Raw genomic sequence first — 24,294 nt, forward strand, 5'->3', positions numbered from 1 at the left:
ACACACATACATACATACATACACACACTCTAAATAAATAAATACATACATACATTTATTCACAGTATTTATATTCCGCCCTTCTCACCCCGTAGGGGACTCAGTGCAAATTATAATGCATATATACATGGCAAACATTCAGTGCCATTAGACATACAACATATGTAGACAGACACAGAAGCAATTTAACATGCCAGCTTTCTGGCTTCATGAGGGTATGCTCTATTCCAGCCACAGGGGGAGCTGCCACTTCACTGTCCACTTGATGGAGTACTTCCTCATTCTTATGTACACTGCTGGAAGGTTTAATGGTGTCATAAATTAGTTAAGCCTCCCCACATAAAGTGGTACCTAAATTTCCTTCTTGACAGATGCAACTGTCTTTCGGGCTGCATAGGTCAGCAGCAAGCTAGACTATTAATGGTCTATTACTATTTACTCTGACCTGGGCTGGCTTCGAACTTATAACCTCTTGGTCAATAGTGATTTAATGCAGCTGACTACTAACTAGCTGTGCCACAGCTGATATGGATAGGAAGACATATTTTTGTAACTTTATGCCTCACACACCAAAATAATTGGGCTGGTTTGGAATACTGTACTCTTTGATTTAGAGAAGTCATGGTGGGAACTGTTTGCTGCTTTGCCTTGGGCAGCCTTGCTCCCAAGTGGAGCACTGGGACTGTGGCGCAGCTGACGTTAAGATCACTACTGACCAAAAAGTCATGAGTTCGAAGCCAGCGCGGATCAGAGTGAGCTTCCAACCAATTTGTGTAGCTTGCTGTCGACCATTGCAGCCTGAAAGACAGTTGCATCTGTCAAGTAGGAATTTTAGGTACCACTTATGCGGGGAGGCTAATTTACGACACCATAACAATCTCCAGCAAGCAAGCAAAGAATGAGGAAGTACTTAATCAGTGTTACAAATGGACGGTGAAGCAACAGCTCCCCTGGTGGCTAGAATACTCTCATGAAAAAGCTGGAATATTAAATAGCCTCTGTGTGTCGGTCTATATATGTTGTGTGTCTATGGCATTGAATGTTTGCCATGTATATGCACATTGTAATCTGCCCTGAGTCCTCTGTGGGGTGAGAAGGGAAGAGTATAAATAAAGTTACTCACACTTCAAATTTTAGAAATTATACTCTGCTAGTCTCTCTGACCTTAGGTCCTGGCTCGGTTTCAATTAAATCTTGCAAAGTGATGGAGAATGTATTTTCTATGGAGCTGAAACAGACATAACTAATGTGCATTAACACAAACTGGAGCTTGTGTGTTTTTGTGTAGAATCAGGCTTCTATGTTTGCCTGAACTCTGGAAGAGACGGATCTAAATCAGCCCAAGAGGGTATTGCAGGTCACTGCCTCTTTGTTGATGATTTATGTATGCAGGGAAGCAGTGAGCGGTCAACGCAGCAAGAGGACAGATTTATCAGATATAGGACACCATGAGACACAGAGTCTCAACATTGTGACTCGGGGAAAGCCTGGGAATCCTAAAGCAGAAGGGCTTATAAATTCCAGAAAGAACTGTCTGTTCAGAGGGTGAGATAGACAGGCAGATTGGTATGTGGTTGAAAGCACAATCAAGATGAATTGACAGACAGATAGATGGATTGGCCCATTAACAAATTAGGACTGTACCAAGAGTCAATCAAAACATTTTGGGGAACTGTCCAAGGTATAAAAAGAAAGTGCATATATACAACATATGTTGTTTTGTCTCTTTTTTTCTTCTCCTCCCATTAGTCTTAAGCATGGGTTGTTGTAGGTTTTTCGGGCTGTTCTAGGACAGTGGTTCTCAACCTTTCTAATGCCGCGGCCCCTTAATACAGTTCCTCATGTGGTGGTGACCCCCCGACCATAACAGTACTTTAGTTGCTACTTCATAACTGTAATTTTGCTATTGTTATGAATCGTAATGTAAATATCTGATATGCAGGGTGTATTTTCATTCACTGGATCAATCTGGGCACAAATACCTGATACACCCAAATCTGAATACTGGTGGGGTTGGGGGGAGTCATTTCTCATTTGGGAGTTTCTGGGATTTATAGTTCAGCTACAATTAAAGAGCATCCTGAACTCCACCAATGATGGAATTGAACCAGATTAGGCACACATAACTCCCATGAACAAGAGAAAATACTGGCAGGGTTTGGTGGGTATTGACCTTGAGTTTTGGAGTTGTACTTCACCTACATCCAGAGAGCACTGTGGACTCAAACAATGGTGGATCTGGACTAAACTTGGCATGAATACTCCATATGCCCAAATGTGAACACTGGTGGAGTTTGGTGAAAATAGACATTGATCTTTGGAATTTGGAATTACTGGGATTTATAGTTTGCGTACAATCAAAGAGTTTTCTGAACTCCACCGCTGGAATTGAGCCAAACTTGACACACGGAACCCCCTTGACCAACAGAAAATACTGTGTTTTCTAATGGTCTTCGGTGACCCCTCTGATGCCCCCTTGCGACCCTCCCAGGGGTCCCGACCCCAGGGTGAGAAACGCTGTTCGAGAAGATTTCCCTCTGACATGGTAGTTGTTAGAGTGGTCCAGCATTTCTGTGTTTTCAAATAATATGCTATGTCTACGTTAGTTCATCAGGTGCTCTGCTAAGGCTGACTTCTCTGGTTAAAGTAGTCTGCAGTGCTTTTCATGTTCCTTGATACATGTTTGGGTGCTGCATTTGGTGGTCTCTATGTCAGGCTACACAGAGAAGCCATTGAAATCCACAAGCATGTGGACAATTTCAACAGAAAGGAAGAAACCATGAAAATAAACAAAATCTGGCTACCAGTATTTTAAAAATACCTCTAAATTTATAACAGTAAATAAAGAACAAACTCAAATACAGGGAACTCCAGACAAGAAACAATCAGGAACAGCTAACCTCCCAATAAAGGATTTCCCCAGGCAGTAACAAGTCACACCTAAAAACTGCCAGGCCATCAAATGCTAATCAAGGTGACCAATTGAAACATTCACACCTAGCTCCAACAGACAAGAGTTCTTTCTCCCACCCTGGACTTTCCACAGATATATAAACCCCTTTTCCTAGTTCCAACAGACCTCACTACCTCTGAGGATGCCTGCAGTAGATGAAGGCGAAAGGTCAGGAGAGAATGCTTCTAGAACATGGCCATACAGTCTGAAAAACCTACAACAAACCAGTGATTATGGCCATTAAAGCCTTCAATAATACATATTTTTATGCATGTTGCACACATAACAGAATTGGGTGGGAAAGTGGTGGTACTACAGTCTGATTTTTATTTTATTTTTCCTACCACCACCAAAAATAAAATAAAAATTCTTGTAAGTAAAACAAACTAGCACACCAAGGGAAACTTTTTCTAGGTCACTAATTTCTAATTCTGTTGCTGAACATTAAGGGAGATGTTAATCTTGCCATGCAGATATGGTGAGAAAAGGGACTGGGAGACTGAGGAAGGTACTCGTCCTCCACTCCAGTTTCATGCAAAGGGAAAAAAAATAAACTGAAGGATGTAAATGTGATTCTAATTAGTCGCCTCTCATCTTTTCAGGTGCAGGTAACCAAGTACTATCCAGATGTATTTGTTGCGCAACTCCCACCAGCCCCAGTCAGCCAGACCAATCGGAAATGAATATGGGATTTGTAGACTGAAATACCCGGAGGGCATAAAGTGGCCTATTTTTTCAAGTGAAAAACTAAATCTTACAAACTGTGGTCAACAGCCAGAGCTACTGACTGAACCATTCCAGGTGATGGCATCTCTAGAGTCCCTTGATCTTTCTGCACTCTTTCGGACAAATTGCTTCTCTTGGATGCAGATGCAGTTTTGCCTTTCAAAACCTACTTTTCAAAATCAGGCCTTTTTTGTTGAAGCGTGCATGAAATCAGTTAGTGTGTGTGCGTGTCAACTGTAAAATAAGATGCATGAAGCTGATTGGTCAGGCTATGCCCAGGGAGCAAGCTAAGCCTGGGACTTTTGGATACTGTTACATTTTTCAGGTTTGAGCTATGCGGGTGCTTGCAGAGAGAGAAGCAGAGAGAGAGACAGAGTTTGGAGCTGCTTCATGAGCTGCTGAAGGAGTTTATCCACATGGGCAAAGAAAAACCATTTTAAATCTCTCATAAAAGGACATTATGTGAGTTGATCTAACTGATCACATGATTGCAAATATGTTGTTCTGATTTACGAAGAATAAACTGCTTGTTCTTCATTGTTCATCTGTGTGGCATATTTTCTTTCTCGGGCAAGGCAGTGTCTGGGCTGATCAAATGTGAACTAGACATGGTTTATATGTTACACTAGCCGTCCCCTCCCACGCGTTGCTGTGGCCCACATGGGGTTCTGTGTAGGAGGTTTGGCCCAATTCTATCGTTGGTGGGATTCAGAATGCTCTGTAATTGTAGGTGAACTATAAATCCCAGCAACTACAACTCCCAGATGTCAAGATTCTATTTTCCCAAACTCTACCAGTGTTCACATTTGGACATATTGTGTATTTGTGTAGAGTTTGGTCCAGATCCATTATTGTTTGAGTCCACAGTGATCTCGGGATGTAGGTGAACTACAACTCCAAAACCAAAGGGCACTGCCCACCAAACCTTTCCAGTATTTTCTGTTGGTCATGGGAGTTCTGTGTGCCAAGTTTGGTTCAATTCCATCATTGGTGGGGTTCAGAATGCTCTTTGATTGTGGGTGAACTATAAACCCCAGCAACTACAACTCCCTAATAACAAAATCATTTTTTTGAGTGAAGGACATACATTGGGCTGTTAGGTGTCTTGTGTCCAAATTTGGTGCCAATTCGTCCAGTGGTTTTTGAGTTCTGTTAATCCCACAAACGAACATTACATTTTATTTATATAGATTACACCACATTTTTGACATGTCTGATCTGGCTTCCTCTCATTTTGTTTGCACTTTTGGCAATCTTTGCTGCCATTTCAAGTGTCCAAGGGATTGGTCATGACAACTAACATAGTTGACTACCCGAGCCCATCTGGTTCAACATTCAGTTGCCTATTAGAAACCCATAGTTAGGAGTACAACACCCACCTTGCGTTCTCCAAAAATTGATATGCAGAGACATTGTGCCTCTGATGCTAGAAGTGGCACAGAATCAGAGTTGGAAGAGACCTCCAAGAGTCATTCTGTCTAACTCCCTGCCATACAGGAACACACAAAGAACTCCTCACAGATGGCTGTTCAGTCTCTCTTTAAAAACTCCAGAGAATGGCATAAAGCCATCTTAGAATCATAGAATTATTGATTTGGAAGAGACCTCGTGAACCATCCAGTCCAACCCTCTGCCAAGAAGCAGGAAAATCACATTCAAAGCATTCCCGAAAGATGGCCATTCAGTTCCTGTTTAAACAGCTTTCTCAGTTAGGAAGTTCTTCCTATTGTTTAGGTGGAATCTTCTTTCCTGTAGTTTGAAGCCATTGTTTATTTTATTTATTTTGGTTTCTTCTACCCTGCCCTTCTCACCCCAAAGGGGACTCAGGGCGGCTTACAAAGGCACAATTCGATGCCAGCATCACATAACAGTAGTAAAACAAAATAACATCAATTAAACAGTTGAACAGTTAAACAACAACTCCTGCACTACAACCCTAAAACCAGTAAAACTAATAAAACAATACAAACCCAACTACTCCTCATAGACGGTCAGCGTTCGCTATCTCATAGTCCAAATTCCAATTCCACATTTGTCAGTCCTCTCAGTCCTAGTCGTTTGATTGTCCTTATCTAGTTGTCAGATTGCCCAAAGGCCTGGTCCCACAACCATGTCTTTACTTTCCTCCTGAAGGAGAGGAGGGATGTTGATGCCCTAATTTCTCCTGGGAGTGAGTTCCACAGGTGAGGGGCCACCACCGAGAAGGCCCTGCTCCTTGTCCCCACCAACCTCACTTGTGATAGCGGTGGGGTCGAGAGCAGGGCCTCCCCAGATGATCTCAGACTCTGGGGTGGGACGTAGAGGGAGATACGTTCGGACAGATACACTGGACCGGAACCGTACAGGGTTTTGTAGGTCAAAACCAGCACCTTGAATTGTGCTCGGAACTGAACCGGCAGCCAGTGGAGCTGACACAACAGGGGGGTGGTGTGCTCCCTGTATGACGCTCCGGTGAGTAATCTGGCTGCCGCTTGCTGGACCAGTTGAAGTTTCCAAATAGTCTTCAAGGGCAACCCCACGTAGAGTGCATTGCAGTAGTCTATTCGGAATGTAACAAGAGCGTGGACCACTGTGGCTAGATCAGACTTCCCAAGGTACGGGCGCAACTGGTGCACAAGTTTTAATTGTGCATAAGCTCTCCCGGCCACCGCCGAGACCACTGTTCCATGTCTTGGTCTCAAAGGCAGCAGAAAACAAGCTTGCTCCTTCCTGGCATTTAAACTGGCATTACAGTCTGTCCTATTGATTTCAGGGCCAAAACCAACAACCATGGGGTGTAATCCTCTTGTGATGTCACAGAAGATCTATGCTACCAGTGTAGGCAAGAGACATTAAGCATGGGACTCTGAACCATCGCGGAGATTAAGATCCTCTGGGGAGGCCCTGCTCTCAGTCCCACCATTGTCACAGGTGCAATTGACGGGGATGAGAGACAGGGCCTTCTCGGTGATTGCCCCCCAGCTATGGAACTCCCTTCCTGGTGAGATCAGATTGGCCCCCTCCCTCCTGTCCTTCAGAAGGATGGTAAAAACTTGGCTGTGGGACCAAGCTTTCAGGGCAGGGCAATAAAGCAGCAATAGGAAAGATTACTAGGCAAATTAGATGATGCAGATAACAAAGATGGTTTAAAATGGTGTATTTTAATATTAAAATAAATGTTTTGTATATATGTGTACATGAATTCTCGTCCAAGCATTGAATGTTTGCCGTATATATGCTGTGCTCCACCCCGAGTCCCCTTCGGGGTGAGAAGAGCGGAATATAAATGTTTTAAATAAATAAAAAAATATGCAATTGAAATAAAAACCCAACAAGTCTAACAAATGAGGGGAAAATATACCACACTTTTCAAGATGGCACGTTCACCTTAAGATTCCTCTTTTCAGCTTAAGGACTAGAGGAAAGAAGCCAGACCCTGAGATGTTAGAATCCCAAGTTCAACTGTTAATTTATTAATCCTGTTTTAAAGTCACTCATATTGCAGCCATCACTACATTGTTATAGCAGTGAATTTTCTCATGTCGTTCTTGGCCTCCTGCTGCAGCCTCTCCTATTGTTTCCTCCTTTCCACACGTGCACTGAGATGCTAAATCATCTTTAGCCTGCTCCTTTTGCTGATTGGCTTCTTACCTTCATTCAGCAAACTTAAGAGTTATGGTCTAACAATAAGTTCCCATGGAAACACACGGCCCAGTTATTGACATTCTTGTGTCAAATCCAGATATAGCTCCCTGCAACCCTTTCTGCTATAAATGGAAAAGGTTTTATTGGAATGAGAAAATAAGACACAGCAAAACAACACAGGGAAATAGTGCATTGGCTAATTGCTTTCATGATCTGAAGATCTTACAGGGTAAATGATGATTTGTAATGTCATCAGCAATGGAAGAATATTCCCTGTATTGGTATTTGAAGAATAAATAGTAAAATAATAATAACTTTGAACTTTGAAAAAGGAGATGGAGGGCCTGATTCTGGCAGCCCAAGAACAAGCATTAGAACCAATGTCATCAAAGCCAGAATTGAAAAGTCGACAACAGATCCCAAATGTAGACTCTGGAAGAAAGCAGATGAAACAATAGATCACATCCTCAGCTGCTGCAAGAAGATCTCACAGATAGACTACAAGCAGAGGTATAACACCATTGCTCAGATGATTCATTGAAACTTGTGCCACAAATACCATCTGCCTGCGATAAAGAACTGGTGGGATCACAAGCCAGAAAAAGTAACAGAGAATGAACACATCAAGTTACTCTGGGCTTCCAAATTCAGACAGACAGAGTTTTGGAGCACAATTCTCCTGATCTCACGATTGCGTTAAAAAACAAAGTATGAATTGTATATGTTGCAATCTCAGGCGACAGCAGAATTGAAGAGAAACAACTGGAAAAGCTGACACGATACGAGGATTTAAAGATTGAACTGCAAAGACTCTGGCACAAACCAGTCAAGGTGGTCCCAGTGGTGACTGGCACATTGGGTGCAGTGCCTAAAGGCCTTGGCCTGCACTTAAACACAATCGGCACTGACAAGATTACCATCTGCCAGCTGCAGAAGGCCACCTTACTGGGATCTGCATGCATTTTTCGTCGGTACATCACACAGCCCTAGACACTTGGGAAATGTCCAATGTGTGATCCAATACAACAGCCAGCAGAGTGTCTGCTGTGGACTCAAATAGTAGTAATAATAATAATAATAATAATAATAATAATAATAATAACTTTATTTTTATACCCCGCTACCATCTCTCCCAGGGGACTCGGACAAGCCCAAATGCAGATAAAATACCACAATTGTTCATATTAGTAATATAGATTTACTGCAGAGTTTTATAAAAGTCCTCCAGGTGTTTTGGACTTCAACTCCCACAATTCCTAACAGCCGACCTGCTGTTGGGAATTGTGGGAGTTGGAGTCCAAAGCACCTGGAGGACCAAAGTTTGCCCATGTCTGGTTTAGACTATAGATCCCAGAATCCCCCAGGTAGACTAGCCATGCTATTTGGGTTTTTTGGGGAGTTGTCATTCATAGAATCATAGAATCAAAGAGTTGGAAGAGACCTCATGGGCCATCCAGTCCAACCCCCTGCCAAGAAGCAGGAACATTGCATTCAAATCACCCCAATGGGCAAATATGTGATTTTTGGCTATGTTAGTTATTGTTGTAGTGTTAAACTGTCCTCCGCACCAGTAGACTATGAAGATTGTAAAATGAAATGAATTTTTGCTGTTGTATTTTGCTCTGGTCCACTTACTTTTGCCTTGTAATCGTCTGTTAAAACAATGAGGATGCAACCATGCACATTTCTATAGTTGCATATAGTCTATGGAGAGTCAATGTTCATGAATAAATCCCGTGCCTATCATTCCTAGTCTGGGTTTCCCCTTAGATTTCTTTTACTGAAATTAGCAGTATGGGATGCCCTGACAAGAGTGTTGATAGTCTGTGAAATTCTGATCATGTGTATCCCTGGATGAAAGCAATGATCAAAAGAGATGACTCATCCAGATTTTCCTCCTTCAGCAGCGGAAAGGTGTTTGTGTGTGATGAGTAGAAGCACATTGCGGAGGAAAGTGAGATCTAGGCAGACAGCATATACACAGGAGATGTGACAAGTCTCCTCTGGGCTACCCATAATGGTGCCGTGTATTCAACTTATAGGGGTCGTATTTTCATGCAGATGGGACTTCCCTTGAACAGGGCTTCTTAAACTGTTCACCAGTGGAACTCTCTGCCCCAGAGTTTGGTGGAGGCTTTTAAACAGAGGCTGGATGGCCATCTGTCAGGGGTGCTTTGAATGCAATTTTCCTGCTTCTTGGCAGGGGGGTTGGACTGGATGGCCCATAAGGTCCCTTCTATGATTCTATAAACTTTTTCCACTTATGGTCCCTTTCCACCCAATAAATTTTCACATGACCCCAGATATAAAAAATAGTTATCTAAATCAAACATTTATTGATACTAAATCATCATTTGCACGTGTTACGAAATAGGTTGATTTTTCTTTTTTAGGAGTACAACTAAAGCATATTCTGCAGAGTCAACGATCACGACAACAACAACAACATTTTGTTACGGTCCAAAGGCTCTGTAAACACTGGATCTTGTTCTGCAGAGCACTGTAAATGGGGGGCATTCAGAAATCTTTTACGTCGGCAAATTTTTGTGACCCCAACACTAAACTAAGGGCCATCTGCGGTCAGGACCCACAGTCCAGACCACAGTCCCAATATTTATAATTTCAGATTACCTATCATACTTGCAGTCCTCATCTGAATACAAATCTATTCTATTTTGTCAAAGTCTGTCTAGGTATGGTCATGCATGGAGTGAGGTTATTACTACAATTAACCTTGACAGGTAGCAGCATGCATACTATATTCCCCTGAAGACATGGGGTGGAGTTTGGGGGTGCCCCTGGACTGAGTTCCAAATTTGCCAGGTTTCTCCAGTGCTGCTTTAGCACATTTAAAGCTTTTGTACTAACTGTGGTGTTCCTTGAAACAGCAGATCTGACCATGGTGGTTGCATGCCTTAGTGACATCCTGTTTGGACTACTGTTACATGTTTTCTTGGGACTGCCTTTGAAGACTGTTTGGAAATACAGAAATGCAGCCAGAGTGTTAACTGGAGCAGGTTACAAGACTATACTACTCTCCTTTTAAAAAGTTTCACTGATTGCTAGTTTCAAAATGCTATAAACTATAGCTCAGGTCCTGGAGCCCCCGGTGGTGCAGTGGGTCAAACTGCTGAGCTGCTGAGCTTGTTGACCAAAAGGTCGCAGGTTCAAATCCGGGGAGCGGCATGAGCTTCCGCTGTCAGCCCCAGCTTCTGCCAACCTAGCAGTTCAAAAACATGCAAATGTGAGTAGATGAATAGGTACCATTCTGGCTCCATGCAGTCATGCCGGCCACATGACCTTGGAGGTGTCTACCAACAACTCCAGCTCTTCGGCTTAGAAATTGAAATGCGCACCAACCCTCAGAGTCGGACATGACTGGACTTAATGCCAGGGGAAACCTTTACCTACCTATAGCTCAAGTTCACATCAGTGTCTCCCTATAGGAGCCAGCCCAAGCCATGAGATTATCAGAAGTCCATCTTTCAGTCTCACCACTGTCACAAACACAGTTGGGGATGCAAGGGAAGGTCACCTTGATGCTTGCACCAGGACGCTGGGACTCCCTTTCTATGAAGCCAGAATGGCTCCCTTCCTGCTGTGCTTCAGTCGATGGACAAAGATCCAGATTTTAACATGGATTTTTTAAAAAAAAAATTGGTTGAGGTTGCTGCACTTTTTCAGTTGCTTTTAATGGTGTTTTATCTCTCTATGTTTAATTTTCAATAATTTTAGCATCACGTTTTCATCGTGTTCTAATATTCACTTGTTTTTATGTTTTTCACTGTGTTGTGTTTTAAAATTGTAAGTCACTTTGAGTTCCACTTTTGGGGGGAAAGCAGGATAGAATTATAGTAACAATAGCATTACAACCTTCACCACTGAAACAGCAACAGTATAGGACCATTGGTAGAGAGGGTAGGTTAAAAATAAAGTATTATTGCTGTTGTTATTGTCATTATTATTATTTTGTTGCAAGCACATAATAAGAAATTATCTTTATAGGTATTGTTTAATAATATGAATATTTATGTCCCATCTTTCCATTGTGGGGAACCTGTGCATTCCTCTGGACACATCATTGACAGGTAAAGTGTAATGATTGTGCCATAATTGTATAGTGTGAAAGTGCTCCTAGTTAACAATTAAGGGATTTTTTTCCTACTCGTTTCATTTCATTTCCACACACACATTACAAAGTGGACCTGTATCCATTAGTACTATTGAGGCACCAACCTTAAATAACGCAAGGAAGGGAAAATGCAAGGAAGGGAAATAAAGATAAAGGTAAAGGTTTCCCCTGATATTAAGTCTAGTCATGTCCGACTCTTTGGGGTGGTGCTCATCTCCATTTCTAAGCTGAAGAGCTGGCGTTGTCTGTAGACACCTCCTAGGTTATGTGATCAGCATGACTGCATGCAGCGCCGTTATCTTTCCACAGAAGTGGTACCTATTGATCTACTCATATTTTCATGTTTTCGAACTGCTAGGTTGGCAGAAGTTGGGCCTAACAGTGGGAGCTCATCCTGCTCCCTGGATTCAAACCTCCAACCTTTCAGTCAGCAAGTTCAGCAACTGTGCCACACAGTGTGTGATAGAAATAAACAACAGTTTGTAGCAGTTTCAGGTGTGTCACTTTGTATAGTCACCATTTGAACATTTTTCCATTGGCTCAAAGCAACGCCATACTAGGCCATTATGGAAAATTGGCACTGGAGAATGATAGTGTTTCTGAACCTCAGTTAATGTAGGGATTTTTTGTGGGAGTAAAGTAAGCCACAGGAACATGGCATCCTGTAATAAAAGGCAAACTTTTACAAATTAAAAAAAGTTATGTCTAGACTTCGAAACTGCCTCATTACCTGTCGATTGTTCCCAGATGAATATGCAAAGAGGCTCTTTTAACATGGAAGAGTTGTCCTTTTCTTTGTGTTGACACACCACATTAAATGAGGCTTAAGGTAGCTGTGATGGAACTGTATAGGTCCAACTCATTTTGTTAGGCTGTCTCATCCACAGCTTGAGAATAGCCATTTTTTGGTTAGTTTTATGATGTTGGAGCTGAAGGAAAGTTGTCCCATCCCTTTGCCCGGGAAAAGGGAGCAATCTTTAAAGTTATTACCACCAGGGAATCTTGGAAGCAAGACGCATCTATAGTTGGTCCCAGTGAGATCCAGGCTTGGACAAGCCATTTCAAGCCAATACTACTTCTACTACTGCTACTACTACTACAGTAGAGTCTCGCTTATCCAACTTCGCTCATCCAACATTCTGTATTATCCAACGCAATCTGCCTCCCACCCGGATCCACAGCTGTTTCAATACATTGCGATGTTTTGGTGCTAAATTAGTAAATACAGTAATTACTATATAACATTACCATGTATTGAACTGCTTTTTCTGTTGATGTTTTGGTGCTTAATTTGTAAAACCATATCATAATTTGACATTTAATAACCCTCCTTATTATCCAACATTTTCACTTATCCAACTTTCTGCTGGCTCATTTATGTTGGATAAGGGATATTCTACTGTATTACCATTCTGGAACTTATTCAACTATACTGATCTACCACTGGTCAGTGATAGCCAGTGGAGTTTCCTTCAGCAAGGGGCCAGGCCTCAATAGGAGATACCCACTCTCTCAGCCTCCAGCCTTATCACCTTGAGCATTCGGCACCCCAGAGGCCCCTCTACCAGAGAAAGTGAACAAGGGAATCTTTCATCTGTCCTTTGTCTCCAGAATTATCCATGAGCAGCGAATACAAGAACAACCTTTAGACTTTAAGTATGGACTTTGTTGTGGAGAAACCAAGATAGTGCCTGGGTGGAGATAGGCCCAAGACCAATTAATAAATTGTTATAATTTCTTGAAAGCAATAGCATGGATATTGATTCTGTGGGGTTTCTTATTTAAATAGGAAGACAAATCAGCATCTCTCAAGCTGATAGAAGGTTAAGACACGTTAGCGCTAAAGACATTTAGAGCAGCTTGGGTATGACAGCACAGTAGCCATGGGGTGCCCCTCTCATTTAAAAAAATTCAGAGTGCTTCTTTCCCATATTTAAAATGTCCCCCTCTTCCTCCTCCTCCTTTTATGAGCCTCGCATACAAAGAACAGATACAAATATGTTCCTAATCCTTCTTTTAAAAAGGATGATTTACCAATCTTGCAAAATGCAGTGGGGACTAACCTGCACAGCTACGTTGTTGCTCTTCATAATAGTTTATTCTGACAACTATTTACAAATTGTCTACACAGGTTGAGTATCCTTCATCCGAGATGCTTGGTACTAGGAATGTTTTGGATTTTAGATTTCCCACATAATGAGATATTTGGGAGATGGGGCCTCAGCAATAAACACAAAAAATCATGTATGCTTCATATACATAACCTAAAGATAATTTCAAACAAAATTTTAAATAATTTTGTTCACGCAACAAAGTTTGCGTATATTGAAGTACAAAAAAACAAATCCATATCAGCCATCCATGTGGACAATTTTGGAATCCCGGATAAGGGATTTCCATACCAATTAGGCAGATTCTGAAACACCCAATGGATGATTGTAAACAAACAGGATTGTCCCACTCTATGGAAAATTAAAAGGAGATTTGTGTTGTTGTAGGTTTTTCGGGCTGTATGGCCATGTATTGTGGCCAAGGCTTTCATGGCTGGAATCACTGGGTTGTTGGAGGGTTTTTTTGGGCTATATGGCCATGTTCTAGAGGCATTCTCTGCTGACGTTTCACCTGCATCTGTCACAAGCATCCTCAGAGGTTGTGAGGTCATGGCCATATTCCAGAAGCATTCTCTCCTGTTGTTTCACCTGCATCTGTGGCAGGCATCCTCAGAGGTTGTGAGGTTTGTTTTCACTCAAGGGGATTGTGTCTCCAGTATCACTTCCCTCAGGTTTCATTTGAACTCACTAGTTCACAGGTTTCAGCCCTGAACCCTTTAAAGTCAGCCCCAAAAGGAATCTTAAGAACCTATTATATGGTAAGAGGTGTTTATCAGCAGAAGAGGCAATCTCAGAAAATGATGGATTCTCTTTAATTGGAGGTTTTGAAACAGAGGCTGGCAGACCATCTGTTAGAGATGGTTTCAGCTGCAGATTCCTGCATCAATGGGAGCTGGCCTTTGGAATCCCTCCCAACTGTACAAATCTATGATTCTGTAGGAAGCAATTTTAAAAGAAGTGTTTGGCACATGTACAGATTTCTCTTCCCGTGGCATATGTTATTTTCCCTGTGTTGGATTGCAAAGAAAGGGCCCTTAGGTTTCAGGCAGGTGGAAGCACCTTTTCAATAGACAGAGCAGGTTAAGAAAAGGCAATGAAATAATGACAGAGCAGCTATGTCAGTGTTTTTCAACCTGTGGATCCCTATACATTTTGGCCTTCAACTCCCAGAAATCCTGACAACTGGTAAACTGGCTGGGATTTCTGGGAGTTGTAGGTCAAAACACCTGGGGACTCACAGATTGAGAACTACTGAGCTATGTAGAAAAGTAACCTGAGTCACCTTTCGTGAGCAAGAATCTCTTCCAGGCCAATAGTTAGGAAGGTTTTACAAACAGTGGATTTTTCCTTCCCATTCTTCCCTTGAAAACTACAAATTATTAGCACAAACTACCTCTGAGGATGCTTGCCATAGATGCAGGCGAAACGTCAGGAGAGAATGCCTCTAGACCATGGCCATATAGCCCCAAAAAACCTACAACAACCCAGCACAAACTATGTTTCATATACAACAGCATGGAAAGTATTGTATGCCATTATCTTCAGGGTATGTGTATAAGTTATATATGAAACATAAAGGAATTTTGAGTATCAGTTCCCATCTCCAAATTAGATCTTTACATATATGCCAATATTCCAAGATGTGAAAGAAATCCAGCACCCAAACACTTCTGATCTCAAGCATTTTAGATAAGGAGCAGTTAACATGTACTAATGCAGAAGAAGAAGAAATCTGAGAACAGGCTTTCTTCTTTTGTATGTATTTTATACCTAATCTTTCCTTACTTTATTTTGAAATGTTTCCATTGTTACATAAGGAAAATAAATGAATAAGTGAACATCATAGGTAGGATGAATTTGCTTTACCATTCAAGCCAAACAAACAACAGATAGCAGTCCCAGAGCCTGATCCTGAGTCGAAGTTTGGAACATAAACGATCACAGAGAATGAATGAGAAAGAGTGACAGAGTCTCTGAACATGCACCAAATTCTTTCTCATTGACCTCGAGAACAGCCCGTTTGTCTCAAAGCCCCTGGCCGGGGGCTTTATCCAGCTTTGTTCCTCAAAGACATGAGCTCATGTGCCTTCCTAGTTTAAAAAAATCATTGTCTCTGATGCATATTTCCAGATTTGTGAGGGCAAGCAATGGTTATTTATCTCATTTAATTTGATTTGAAGGAATTTGCTCCCAGTATTCTTATTCCCCTTCTTTATTATTATACTTTTCTTCTTAATCCTGAATGATGCCTAAAGAACTTGACCTATGGGCATCCTACAGATTAGGGTGTATAACTTGGAGGCCTCCAGATGTTTCCATACTTCAGTTACCCTCATCTACCAACACTGACTATGATGGGAATTGCCCTTTATCAATTTCTGGAGGGCTCCAACTTGCCTATTTCAATTATTCAGGCAATTCATCCATCTATATCCTTTAATTAGTATACACCAGGGTTTGGAAAATTACTGCAGTCTGTTACAGCAATAATTCTCAGTGAATTATTCATTTTAGTATAGGTTAAGTACCCTTTATTCAAAATGCTCAGGACCAGAAGTGTTCTGTATTTCAGAGGGGGGGGGGGGGTTTGGATTATGGAATATTTTCATAAACATAAGGTATCTTGGAGATTGGATTCAAGTCTAAACATGACATTTGTTTATTTTTCATTTACATCTTATATACATAGCCTGAAGGTACTTGTACAGACATTATCTTTTAATAATGAAACAAAGTTTGGGTACATTGAACCATCATAAAACAAAGGTGTCATTATCTCAGCCATCCAAGCAGACAATTTTGGAGTATTCTGGATTTCAGAATTCCAGATAAGGGATGCTAACCCACAACATAGACAAACACACCCTGTGTTCATTGGTAAATTGGTATTCCAATCAAGCCCTATATACAACATACTGCACAAGTCTTTTCTCTTTCTCGGGGCTCCTTCCCATACCCAAATCACCCTCCCTTAACTGCTTTTCACAGGTTTTTGTTTATAGTCAGGAGACCAGAACATGGCCTGAACGTGTTGTTGAAGCAACAGTTTCACCCCTCATCCAAATCACCCTTCCCTACTCACTTGAACTCTGGATTGAGGTCAGGTTTGAGGCCGTAGAAAGAAGAGGAGAGTGTGACCATCCAAGTAGGCAAGAATTTCCCATCATCGCATTCCAAGAAAGGAGGTGACCATCTGACATGGCCAATATCCATCACATAGCTATCCCCCTGGCTCCATTTGGGGGTATCCAGGGTCTTGAGGTCATTGCTGAGGATTCGCTTGTACAGGAACGGGGCTCTCTGAAACCGGAAGAAGTTGTACCATTCATTTTCCCAAGTCAAATTCCTCAGGTTCTCTGCAGAGGGTGAAAGGTCCTGGAGTAAAATCTCGTTGTTCTCCTTTGTGGCCTGGAGCATCATCTGAGGCTTGGAAGACACCGGGTGAGCATCAAAGGTCAGCATGGCTCGGTAAACTTGGGAATCTCCTTCTATAACACTTCTGACCAAGGCGTGGTACCACTCGACATCCTCTTTCACACTGGACTCCCGGATGTCATTTGTCTGGAAGACCATGTTGAGAAAATTGGTGGCATGGGTCAGGGTGTCAGTAGCACCACGCAAATAGGAACGCAAGGCTGGTGGAGGGCTGGAGGCCTTTCCTATATCCCTTACCTCAAACTTTCGTGTACAGTTGGCTTGTAAGAGACTCAACACATCTCCAGAATACAGGAAGGCCACAGCTGCCTCTGATCCCTCAAGATCCGACTTATCCAAATTTGGGGTAGGCACCCAAGTGAAAGCTGAAGCCAGAGAAGGTGAGGAAGAAGGCATCCATGCCTTCATTTTGGGAGTCCTGGCCTTAGGTGGAGCAGATCGTTGATGCTGGAAGAGCCCAGCTGCCCAAAGGGTTTCGAGATGGAAGCACCAAATCACAAGCCCCAGTAGACAAGTCTCCATAATTCCAAAAGGTTCTAAAGGGATGAAAAAACAATGGAGTCATCTAGCGATGATCATTTCAGCCATGGGGAAACCCTCTTCAGAAGTCTTGATGCGTCTGTTGGGGATTTTGAGATCCTCAGGAGGTGGAAAAAGAAAACCATGGGAAGCCAAGAAGGAACCAGGCCATCTCCGAGAGAAACGTCCCCAAACAACATTTGGTGCACCTGCCGAAGAGTGTCCTATCTCTTGTTTTGAGAATTTGCAGGACTTTCTCACTGTCTCTCACTCTGTTTCCCTTTCTCCCTCTCTGCTTCTGCCCTCCCTGGTTGATGATGGAGCAGACGTCACCACAATATGAGCAGCTGCTGGCACCGGCCCCCCTTCTTTTCCCCTCCTCAACTACTATTCTGTGCCTGGGCTTTTAAATCTCTGCAGATCAACACACACACATTCGCGCACACACCGAATGCTCTATCAACAGCCTCACTAGCTAATGCTTGAAATAGAGAAATCCTGTGTAACAGGGGAGGGAGGGAAAGAGAGAGAAAGGGGAAAAGAGAGATTGGAAGGGAACTGTGTCTGTCTCTCTCCATCTCTCTGTCTCACTTTAGTTCCATTAGGGGATATAGGTTTGACAGTGATGCAAGCAACCAAATCCTGCATGGACTACCATGGCAACGGGAAATTTGTCTTCCCACCTCACCCCTCCTTTTCCCTTCCCTCCCCGTCTTTATTCCCCCCTCCCCATTCATCAGCTTGACTAACACCATGATAGTCATTTATAAGGTCACCTACTGCTGCCTACTGATGTTCGTATCATGCTGCTAAATGTAATTAACTATTCAGGCACCAGAGAAAGGGAAAGGAATGGAAAAAGGAAGGAAGGAAGGATGGATGGAGAAGTTTTTAGATTGGGGGGCAGGGAGGTTCTGTTTTATTATTATCCATCTTTGGATGGATATAAGGAGGTGAAAGAAGGGAACAGGGCGCAAGAAGAATGGAAGGGTGGTGACTCCAGGAAAGAAAGATAGAATCCTGGCCTAATTTGAGCCAGATGTTTACCATTACACAGCTTATGACCACATATGAAATGCCAGGGCCTAGTTCATATGACGAGTATAATAAATAAAAGCACCCACGAGCCCACGCAAACCTAATATTCATTGCTGTTTAATCAGATCATACTCCACATTCATATGGTGTGTCATTCTATTATTTGGAAGTCTTTACATGTTATCTAGAATACTGCTTCGTTTCCTCTTATCCTCCACTGGCGGCCACATACAATACGGCGAGAGAGATATGAATATTATATTCTATATTTACTGTGCTTATGTTTGAGCACCAGTGGAAAATGAATGCTGGCTTTGGTTGTTGATTTTATTGTTTACTGTGGCTTCTTTGTCTACTGTGGGATAAAGTTAACTTGAGCTAGAATCACTGGACAGCATGGATTATATTTCTGAGAGGAAACGGGAGCTAAAAAGAAGGGGAACTTAGAAAGTGATGAATAGGATAATAAAGAGGAAGAGAGCTATAGCAGAAGAATGAGAAAAGAGAAATGGAAAACAATACTGTTTCCTTTCCGCATTTGTGAATCACCTTTAATAATAAATAAATAAATAAATAAATAAAACTTTATTTTTACCCTGCTACCATCTCCCAAGGGACTTGGTGTGGCTTACATGAGGCCGAGCATATATTTCAATAGATCTACTCTGAACAATTCTGGATTCATCACTTCTATGTCAAATCAGCATTTCAGTTTTATGATTTCCCTGTGGACTTGGCAAACTATTTCAGATTCAGCACATTTTTTTTTGCAAATAATAATACTTACGTAGGTGATCCCTCATAGCTTGAGGATTATTGTCTTCCAGATGTGGTGTCTTGCCAGTGGATCCGTAGGTGGCTGTGGCCTATTCTTGATCCGCCTGTTCTCCCGCAGTGAGGACATTGGTTTCCAGATGGAAGGAGGTCCCAGTCAGTATTGGCTTGACATGCCTTCCTCTTGGCACGTTTCTCACTTTTGGCCTCTATTTGTGCCTCTTTGAATTCTGCAGCACTTTTGGTCACAGCTGACCTCCAGTTAGAGCACTCAAGGGCCAGGGCTTCCCAGTTTTCAGTGTCTATGCCACAGTTTTTGAGGTTGGCTTTAAGCCCATCTTTAAATCTCTTTTCCTGACCACCAACCTTGCATTTTCTATTCTTGAGTATGGAGTAGAGTAATTGCGTTGGGAGACAGTGATCGGGCATTCAGACAACGTGGCCAGTCCAGTGGAGTTGATGGTGGAGGATCATTGCTTCAATGTTGATGGTCTTCGCTTCTTCCAGCACGCTGACATTTGTCCACTTGTCTTCCCAAGAGATTTGCAGGATTTTTCAGAGGCAGCGCTGATGGAATCGTTCCAGGAGTTGCATATGCCGTCTGTAGACAGTCCATGTTTCGCAGGCGAATAGCAGGGTTGGGAGGACAATGGCTTTATAAATAAGCACCTTGGTATCCTTACGGATGTCCTGGTCCTCAAACACTCTCTGCTTCATTTGGAAGAATGCTGCACTCTCAGAGCTCAGGCGGTGTTGTATTTCAGTGTCAATGTTGACTTTTGTAGAGAGGTGGCTGCCAAGGTAGCGGAAATGGTCAACATTTTCTAATGTTACACAATTAAGCTGTTTTTCTGGCATTAGAGAGGGACTGGCTGGTGACTGCTGGAAGAGCACTTTGGTTTTTTCGATGTTCAGTGAGAGGCTGAGCTTCTTGTATGCTTTTGCAAAGGTGTTTAGAGTGGCTTGTAGGTCTTAATAACCTTATTCTTGTACCTCGCCTCCATCTCACCGAAGGGACTCAGGGCAGGTTACATATGGCACAAAGTGCCTAAAACAGAACATAAAATAAATATACAATACAATACAATACAATAAAGTAAAGCATATAACATATAAAAATGGCAATTTAAAACTCAGAACAATGCCCAATAGCCTATGGGGGCAACTACCATAAGACATGGCAAGACAAGGGAATGGGATAGTGCAAATAGTAGCTAAGGAACAAGGGCATGGGATGAAGTGTAATGCAGTGTCATTGATTGCGGACCATTGTGGCAAGACATTCTCCAAGGCTTGTTTAAACATTCAAGACTTCAGATCCCTATAGAAGGAGGACAGTGTAGGGGCCTGCCAAATCTTGCTGGGGAGGGCGTTCCAAAGCCGGGGGACCACCACTGAAAAGGCCCTCTCTCTCATTCCCACCAACTGTGCTTGTGACAGTGGCGGGACCAAGAGGAAGAGATTTTAACACTCGCATAGGCACATGTGGGGTGGAGGGATGCGGTTATAAAGTCTTGATGCATCTCTTGTGGTTTAACATTCAAGTCCTGTTTTGTTTATTTGTCCACATTAGTTCTTACTTGATTGATGGATAAAATTATATTGTATTTGTCTTTACATATATGAGGGGGAATTCCATATGGAGTCCCAGCTCTGAAACCACTGACAGCTGCTGCTGATAATTTTAGGCAAGAACAATCCTATTTTGGAAGTGAAACCCACAGGGATTCAATGAGACATCCTTTTTCTAAGTAAATATACATCAGACTGGGTGAAAGGTGTTATAAGAAAGCTTGCAGTAGAACAGAGCTGATGTAGATCTGCCTAGACATTGACATTTATGGCCATCCATTGAAATCTTGGTGAGCCAAGATGCACGTTTTCATCAGTGTTTGGTGCAATCCAAAAGCCCTTATTCACTTTCTTAAACAATCTTTGAAACAGTCCTTTACTAATCCCATTGAAGTAAAAATATACTGGAAATTTCCCTTGATCAAGTCCTATTGGAAAGAATAGGAGCAGTATATACATGTGCAACTGTAATAAAATCTTGCATTATACAAGCATTTTTGGCAAACAAACATGTCATAATATTATATAATGCTATTTAACTTTTTTTTCTTTCCTTCCCCAGTATTGAAAAAAAAAATCACATGTGTAAAATCCCTTTTTGGGATGACAATTAAAAGAACAAGAGTCCTGCCTATCTTGCATCTTGTTACCATATGATTCCTATTTCTAGCGGAAGGCAATATGTACTTGCTAAATAGTGTTTTTTAACAAAACAATTACTACCATGTATACTGATAATATTTATATTTGGGGAGAGAATAATGATTGGACTGAAATTCCTGATAACTTTCATGAACAAACTTTGACTGGTAGGTCATTTTGCATTCCTTGCTTGTTCTCTCCAGGCTTTTGGATCACATTACAGGTCCTATTAATTCTGGTAACAGCTATGTCCATTTTGATCCTTGATGTCACCAAATTTCCTGAAGAGAAAGAAAGAGTGGGGAAGTAGGAAGAAAGGTCATGCATTCAAAGATGGGCAGGTAGTAACAGATAAAGCATGCAAAACGATTGGCTAATGTTGTTAATGAAAAGAGGTGAATTATCATAGTTGTTTTTCGTGTCAGGAACGACTTGAGAAACTTCAAGTTACTTCTGGTGTGAGAGAATTGTCTGTCTGCAAGGATGTAGCCCAGGGGATGACCAGATGTTTTATCATCCTGTAGGAGGCTTCTCTCATGTCTCCACATGGGAAGCTGGAGCTAGTTACATCCCAAATAGATTACTGCGCTCTCTACATGGGGGCTGCCTTTGAAGACGATTCGGAAACTCCAGCTAGTCCAACGGGTGGCAGCCAGATTATTAACTGGGGCGGCATACAGGGAACATACCACTCCCTTGTTATGCTAGCTCCATTGGCTGCCGGTCCATCTCTGAGCCCAATTCAAAGTGCTGGTTTTGACCTATAAAGCTCTATACGGTTCTGGCCCGGCTTGCTTGTCCCACCTCGTAATCTAAGATCATCCAGGGAGGTCCTGCTCTCACTCCCATCAACAGCTCAAATACGCCTGATGGGGATGAGAGAGGGGGCCTTCTCAGCTGTGGCCCCCCGCCTATGGAACACTCTCCCAAATGAGGTAAGATCCGCTCCCTCCCTCCTGGCTTTTAGGAAAAAATTCAAAACATGGTTTTGGGACCAGGCCTTTGGGCAGTAGAAACAAATCTATGCAGCATTTCGGAAAGACAATGACTGGAACGGCGATTCGACGGATGAGACTGTTTTACTGTTTTAATGATTGTTCTACTGTTTATAGATGTATTTTAATTTGATTTATGTCTAACTGTAATTGTATAATTGTAGTTGTGCTGGCATTGAATTTTGCCATTACCTATGTGGAAACCGCTTTGAGTCCCCGCAGGGGTGAGAAAAGCGGTATACAAATACTGTAAATAAATAAATAACAGAAGGGAGCTCACCCCAGTCCCCATATTTGAACTGCCGACCTTTCGGTCAGCGGTCCGGCTGGCACAGGGTTTAACCCATTGCACCATACAGTTAATTATACATTCTGATGAAAATGACACTTTATATTTAAAAAAAATTAAGATAAGGGAGTGAGCTCCGTGGTCCAGACTTTGGAAAAAACCTCCACTTCAGCTTTCTCAGCTTTGCTGGTTTTTTTATTTTTAACTAGCATAGTTAAAGAAATAGAGTTATTGTTAAGAGGTTTAAGATCTGAAAGAGATTTCGCTTTCCATGTACACTGTGAATCGATATACAATTCTTTTGAAGCATTGCTACAGCTGTCTAAACAAACGTTGCAGGTTTTTAGTACAATCTAAAAATCAGCTGTATCTATTTCCCATAGGCAGGAATTGGGGGAGTGTTCACATACCATAAGCAGCCATCCTTTTTCCAAACTGGCCTTCAACTCTCCGTAGAGAACAAAAGCCAAAGATGGTCCTTCCCTCCCCATTCTTTTCATACAGCTTAACTCTCAATTTACCCAAACATTCTGGTCCCTGATTGCAAATTGCTTTTAATGATGTGAAAGCAAAGCCTGCATATCCATCCCATTACTCTGAGCCAGCTGCAGAACACTGGCTGGGCCAGGATTCCCCTTCCCCCACAGTTAGACTATTATATGAAGATGCCATGCATTATGCTGCTTACTGCATGGCTTTTGGTTCAGATCCTCTTTTTGCAAAACACACAATCTCCTCGATTGTATTTGTTTTCAATCAGAATGAGAAGAACTCCACAGCCTACATCTTCTGTCTTTAGATCTAAAGAAAAAGCTGCACTATTTCAATCCAATATGGTAGCCACATTACAATAAAAAAAATCCAAGCAATTTCTAGCGGAAGGCCATATACACTTGATAAATAGTGTTTTTTAAGCAACAACAATTACTGTATATACTCGAGTATAAGCCTAGTTTTCAGCCCCTTTTTTTAGGCTGAAAACGCTACCCTCGGCTTATACTCTATTCAAGGTTAGTTATTCTTTTATTCTGTTATTAGTATTATTTTTATTTCATATATTATTTATGATTATTATTACTACATTTATTATACTTTATTATTATTGCATTTATTACTTTATTATTACATTTATTATTTTACTCTATTATTATTGTTATTATTGCATTTCCATTATTTTACTTTATTATTATTATTATTATTATTATTATTATATTCATTATTTTACTCTCTTTATTAGTCTTGGAAGGATACGTAAATACATTTACATTGAAGAAGGTTAGAATCATGATTTAATCAGAGTTGGGCAGTCTTATCTCAAATTACAATTTTATGTAAATATTCAACACCATTTCACCTCCTGATGCCTCAATTAATGTAATTTTATTGTTACCTATTTTTATTTTGAAATTTACCAGTAGCGGCTTCATTTCTCACCCTCAGCTTATACTCAAGTCAATATGTTTTCCCAGTTTTCTGTGTTAAAA

The 24,294-nt window shown here is 41.7% G+C and overlaps 1 protein-coding gene across 1 annotated transcript in view; it reads right to left on the reverse strand.

Moving 5' to 3' along the window:
* The window catches only part of GPR179 (G protein-coupled receptor 179), a 69,725-nt gene extending 51,647 nt beyond the window's left edge, over positions 1-18,078 (reverse strand). The window contains exon 1 of the mRNA XM_060780913.2: positions 16,629-18,078. Coding sequence (XP_060636896.2) covers positions 16,629-17,503 — 875 coding nt within the window. The 5' untranslated portion in view covers positions 17,504-18,078. The remainder of the gene's footprint in view (positions 1-16,628) is intronic.
* Positions 18,079-24,294: the final 6,216 nt, after the last annotated feature.

The sequence above is a fragment of the Anolis sagrei genome, chromosome 6, assembly GCF_037176765.1.
Source record: "Anolis sagrei isolate rAnoSag1 chromosome 6, rAnoSag1.mat, whole genome shotgun sequence".
Classification (NCBI taxonomy): Eukaryota; Metazoa; Chordata; class Lepidosauria; order Squamata; family Dactyloidae; genus Anolis; species Anolis sagrei.